The sequence below is a fragment of the Rhopilema esculentum genome, chromosome 14 (assembly GCF_057945365.1).
Source record: "Rhopilema esculentum isolate cy_ngs chromosome 14, ASM5794536v1, whole genome shotgun sequence".
Taxonomy (NCBI): Eukaryota; Metazoa; Cnidaria; class Scyphozoa; order Rhizostomeae; family Rhizostomatidae; genus Rhopilema; species Rhopilema esculentum.
The window spans coordinates 2448854-2451896 of NC_142828.1; the positions used below are offsets into that span (position 1 = coordinate 2448854).

At 39.7% G+C, this 3043-nt stretch overlaps 1 protein-coding gene across 1 annotated transcript; it reads right to left on the reverse strand.

Moving 5' to 3' along the window:
• Positions 1 to 611: 611 nt before the first annotated feature.
• On the reverse strand, positions 612 to 1930 carry LOC135695887 (myophilin). The gene has a single exon (XM_065215096.2). The coding sequence runs from the start codon at positions 1412 to 1414 to the stop codon at positions 812 to 814; it is 603 nt and encodes a 200-aa protein (XP_065071168.1). The 5' UTR covers positions 1415 to 1930; the 3' UTR covers positions 612 to 811.
• Positions 1931 to 3043: the final 1113 nt, after the last annotated feature.

Genomic DNA, 3043 nt, shown 5'->3' on the forward strand with positions numbered 1-3043 from the left:
CTCAAGCTAGAATATTATATTTGGGTATGAACTGTTTAGGATATATTTTAGAGATACGAATTATTATAGTTGTTTTCGTCTATTTTTCTTTATAAACATATTTCGGAAGGTGCAGTTGGGAAAACCCCCATTTCACCAGCAAAGCTATAACTCTTTATAAATGACATTGAAGTTCTTTCATGTTTACGTCAGTTTAGATTTCGCGGGGAAATCCCATTATCGTTCTAGGTTTCCTGCAAAAGCAGTTTCTTTATAAAAACTAATCACCTCGATCAATTCAATGCACATCTCTGAAAGAAAGGCAGTTGTTATGATGTAAACTATAGGATTACTAACACTGTTTACATGGCCGTGAAAACATGGGTTTTCATAAATCAAACATTTTGTCCTCATGACAGTTGAGGAGATGACAACAGAATAAGCAAACTCTGATGGAGTCAAAAAATGACCACAAAATCGTGTAGGAATTTTTTACTATGAATTTCCAGTCAAAGAAATTCCTTTTAATCATTATGTCTAAATTAAAATATAATTGCTCTTTAGCTCACGCGATCAAAACAATCGTAATCATGTTAGGTGGCTTCCAGTATTATGCAAGAGAAACGCTCGTCTGAACTTAGAACTTATGAATGTCAACTAAAAAATATAATTAAATGAAAAATATCATTTCATTTATTCATTAAATACTTTAGCTAAGATTAAAGGCGTTGAATTCATAGCTTGCACGAGCAATAGCTATAATCAGTTTCTGAGCTCGAGGAAATACTGAATTATCCACACCTAGAAAGGATTGTCCAATCGCTGAATGTCGTCAGTGATTGCTTGTAATGCCACGCGATTTTCCCATATTAATCCCAGCAGCATTCGCCAACTTGTTTGTACCCATCTGCAAACCAATAATCCCTTTCCCAGCCGTTAGTTGGTCATCGGTGAATTCTCGTACGTTCCTTGTTGCTTCTCTAGGTCCGAGTGCAGGGCCCGAATATTTGGTATGCGCTTTCCTTCCCAATGCATGTATACCGTTTATAACTGCGACCATGTTTCTATATTCAAATAGATCGACCGTTTGAAACAGATCACACTTTGAGACACCATATGATTCACAAGCCGATAGAAAATTCCCAATATTTTCCATCTTGAAAAATGGCATTTTTTGATGATTGACTTTTCGGATGCTGCCAGGTTGTAAGACATTAATCAGCTCGCAAAGAATGATGCCATCTTTGAGTATCGAATGCACGGCATTTGGCCCCGTGATGTCGTCGAATAGACCAGGTTTATCGAGCACCGCCTCTATCCATGCTAAAGCACTCCGTTCCTCCTCGGCGTTGTATTTCTCCATTTTTTTCAACTCAAGCTCGGCTGTTAAACCATACCCCATTGGTCGGTTCGCTCCTTCCTTTTGACTTGACATTTCCCTCAACTTTTCTTTGCCTCAGATCTCACCACTAGTAAAAAGTCTGGTTTCGCAAATATCCAAAGTATTTTAGAAATATTTTCGCCCGTGGGTAGCAAACACAGGAAACTCTTTTCAGCCAAAATCCAGAAAATCGTAAGTAAGCCTTCCCCGGTCTTTTTCCACTTCTCCAAGCTACTGATGTCTCTCGAACAACACAACCTTTGTCACGGAAGACTGGCGCTGACTTGTTTTCAGGGCTTTCTCTTGTCAATGATATGCCGTCGTGATTTTATATCCAAGCTAGGTTTTGATCCCTCGCAAACAAAGCTGTATCTTACACCAAACAATCAACTCGTTTATTTACCAGTTGTTGTGCTTTGATGCTATAAAATTTTCGTTTCAATGGAGCCAACAATTGCCCATCCGCCTCTGATAGCGTTCTTTCTAAAGTGCTCGATCGTTGCGTGGCCTCGCATTAACTTTGCATTTCTACAGCGGTTGTGGCAGCCTGTGTAATTTGAAACATGAATGAATCGCGCTTGACCCGCAACTAAAGCCCACTGGTAAAAACACCTAATCACGTGACCTAATCCGCCAAAGGTGTTCAAAGGATGGGAAATGGGCCTTGGTTTGGGATCATGCCGTGAGAATTATGACGTAGAAGATAAGACTTTTTCCCGCGACATTGCAACACTCCATTTAAGGGCATTTGTAGCAAAGCCCGCAAATCCATTCGTGAAAGGGGTGACTATTTTATCACTATTTCTATTTTGAAACAAAGTGTACGGTGACAGATAGCATCTGTTTTGCTGCAATGAAAAATTGACACCCTTTGGAAGTTGCTTTCTGATTCTATAGAATGTTATACAGAAACTTGAGGTTCCTGAAAAAATAATCAAATAATTATCAGTCTTTCTCTTCCTTTTTTATAGCCTCTTCGTCGTGTATCCGTGTGCTATTTTTTCATTGCATGCGTTTTGCAACTGCCTCTACTTCCAGCAAAATTTCCACTGGTTCGTTTAAGCCATGGCTTCTTGTAAAAACTCTTTCGAAAACGATCTTATGTCGCCTCGTGATTGTGATCAAAGATTCACAAGCATATTCCTGCCTTTCATAGACATTCATTCATGAGGTTCCTTAGTACGGAAAAAATTTGTTTGGCAAACCGAACTCCCACCAATAGGGGCATATCTGAGGGGGATGTGGCGTGGGATGTGAGGCATGGGGCATGAGGTATAGGGCGTGAGATGTGATGCGTGGGGCGTAAGGAAACGGGCGTGAGGCTTGGGGTGTGGGGTATAAGGCGAAAGGCGTGAGGCGTGGCTCAGCTTTTGCCAATATAGTAGTAAACTACCATTTATCATTCAAACGATAAACCTAAGATTGGTCTGTTGACAGTTTCCAGAAAAATATAATTGTTACGAACTTTGCTTATTTCGAGCTGCTAGCAACTTTGAACATAATGTCTGCTGCCTTGGAATACTCTCCGTATAATGCACTCTAGGTATAATAAACATTTATCTGGCTATTTAACTCACGTAGTGGAATTCCAATGTAGAATTAAAATGAAATGCCTTGGGCACGTGAATTAACTATTACGACCTTAAAACACCATATGTAATAAATTGTCTGGTCTTACCTCAA

Coding starts and splice junctions, on each gene's coding strand:
- LOC135695887 (XM_065215096.2), bottom strand. CDS start 1,414: ATGTCAAGTCAAAAGGAAGGAGCGAACCGACCAATGGGGTATGGTTTA.